The sequence below is a fragment of the Pteropus vampyrus genome, unplaced genomic scaffold (assembly GCF_000151845.1).
Source record: "Pteropus vampyrus isolate Shadow unplaced genomic scaffold, Pvam_2.0 Scaffold309, whole genome shotgun sequence".
NCBI lineage: Eukaryota > Metazoa > Chordata > Mammalia > Chiroptera > Pteropodidae > Pteropus > Pteropus vampyrus.
The window spans coordinates 611,702-612,860 of record NW_011889090.1 but is presented as its reverse complement, the minus strand read 5'-3'; the positions used below and the strand labels follow the sequence as shown (position 1 = coordinate 612,860).

The following is a 1,159-nucleotide window of genomic DNA, read 5'->3' as shown; positions in this document are numbered from 1 at the left end:
CCGCCGCTCCCAGCTCCCGGCACCCGGCACCCGGCCTTCTCCTTTCCGCCTCTGTGATTTGACTACTCCACCTGATACAGGTGAAATCAAACAATATGTGTCCTTTTATGTCTGGCTTATGCCACTTAGCACATGGTGTCTTCAAAGTTCGTCCACGCTGTGACGTGTGTCAGAATTCCATTCCCTTTTGGGGCTGAGTAATACCCCCCGGTGTGTATATGTCACACATTTTGTTTATCTTTTCATCTACTAATGGACGTTTGTGTTGTTTCCACCTTTTGGCTGTTGTAAACAATGATACTGTAAACACTGGTGAACGAATATTTGTTCAGGCATTTAATTTAAATTAAACGAAAAGCCGCCCACCTGACATACAGTTAGGTTCATTGATTTCATTTAGTTTCCAATTTTTAGGAGTTATTTTTTTCTATTTTGACTTACGTTTGGTTTTATAATCACACGGCTCCACAGCCAGGGTACAAGTACATGAGACGCTAGTCCCGGCCCCTGCCCTGGGCGGGACTTATGTCACCTCTTAATGTGAGAGAGCCACGCACGCAGCACGCACGTTCTCACTGCGCTGTCCGTCCTCAGGTGAGACGCTGCAAGCACCGCCCTGCCCCGTGGCCGCCCTCAGGCAGGACCCGACACCGCGCTCCCGCCACGGTGCTCCCGCGTTTCACAGCTGTGCTCCGCTGCGGGCGACCTCGGCTCCCTCAGCCAGTTCCTACTGGCGGGCACCGGGCTGCCCGCAGCCTTCTGCTGCCCCGCACTTCTCAGCAGAAAGTACGGTCAGCACCCATGAGCCAAGGCCCCGAGAAGCAAAGCCGGTGGGAAAGGAGCCCCATAACTGGGTGGGGAGGGAGAGGAGAAGTATAACGTCTCTCGGGAAAACTGTCATGGGCGACTGGGGTGAGGGCGCTGTTCCCCAAGTGCAGGATTCTGGGAGCCACTAAAGGGAGAGGAGGGCAGAGTGACACGGTGCCACCTGGCTCACTTCCGCAGTTGTCACAGGTGAGGCGCTTCGTGTGCGGCTTGATGGCTCCGATGGCGACCATCCCGGGATAAAGGAAAGGACTTTCCGAGCCTCACTGTGTTACCTACAGCCGCTGGTCAAAGCCAGAGAGTGGCCGGCAGGGCCAGCCACCTTGCAAGTCAC

At 54.9% G+C, this 1,159-nt stretch overlaps 1 protein-coding gene across 1 annotated transcript in view; it reads right to left on the bottom strand.

Moving 5' to 3' along the window:
• Nucleotides 1-1,058, bottom strand: part of GABRD (gamma-aminobutyric acid type A receptor delta subunit) — a 25,348-nt gene extending 24,290 nt beyond the window's left edge. The window contains exon 1 of the mRNA XM_011377340.2: nt 998-1,058. Within this exon, the coding sequence (XP_011375642.2) occupies nt 998-1,058 (61 nt within the window). The remainder of the gene's footprint in view (nt 1-997) is intronic.
• Nucleotides 1,059-1,159: the final 101 nt, after the last annotated feature.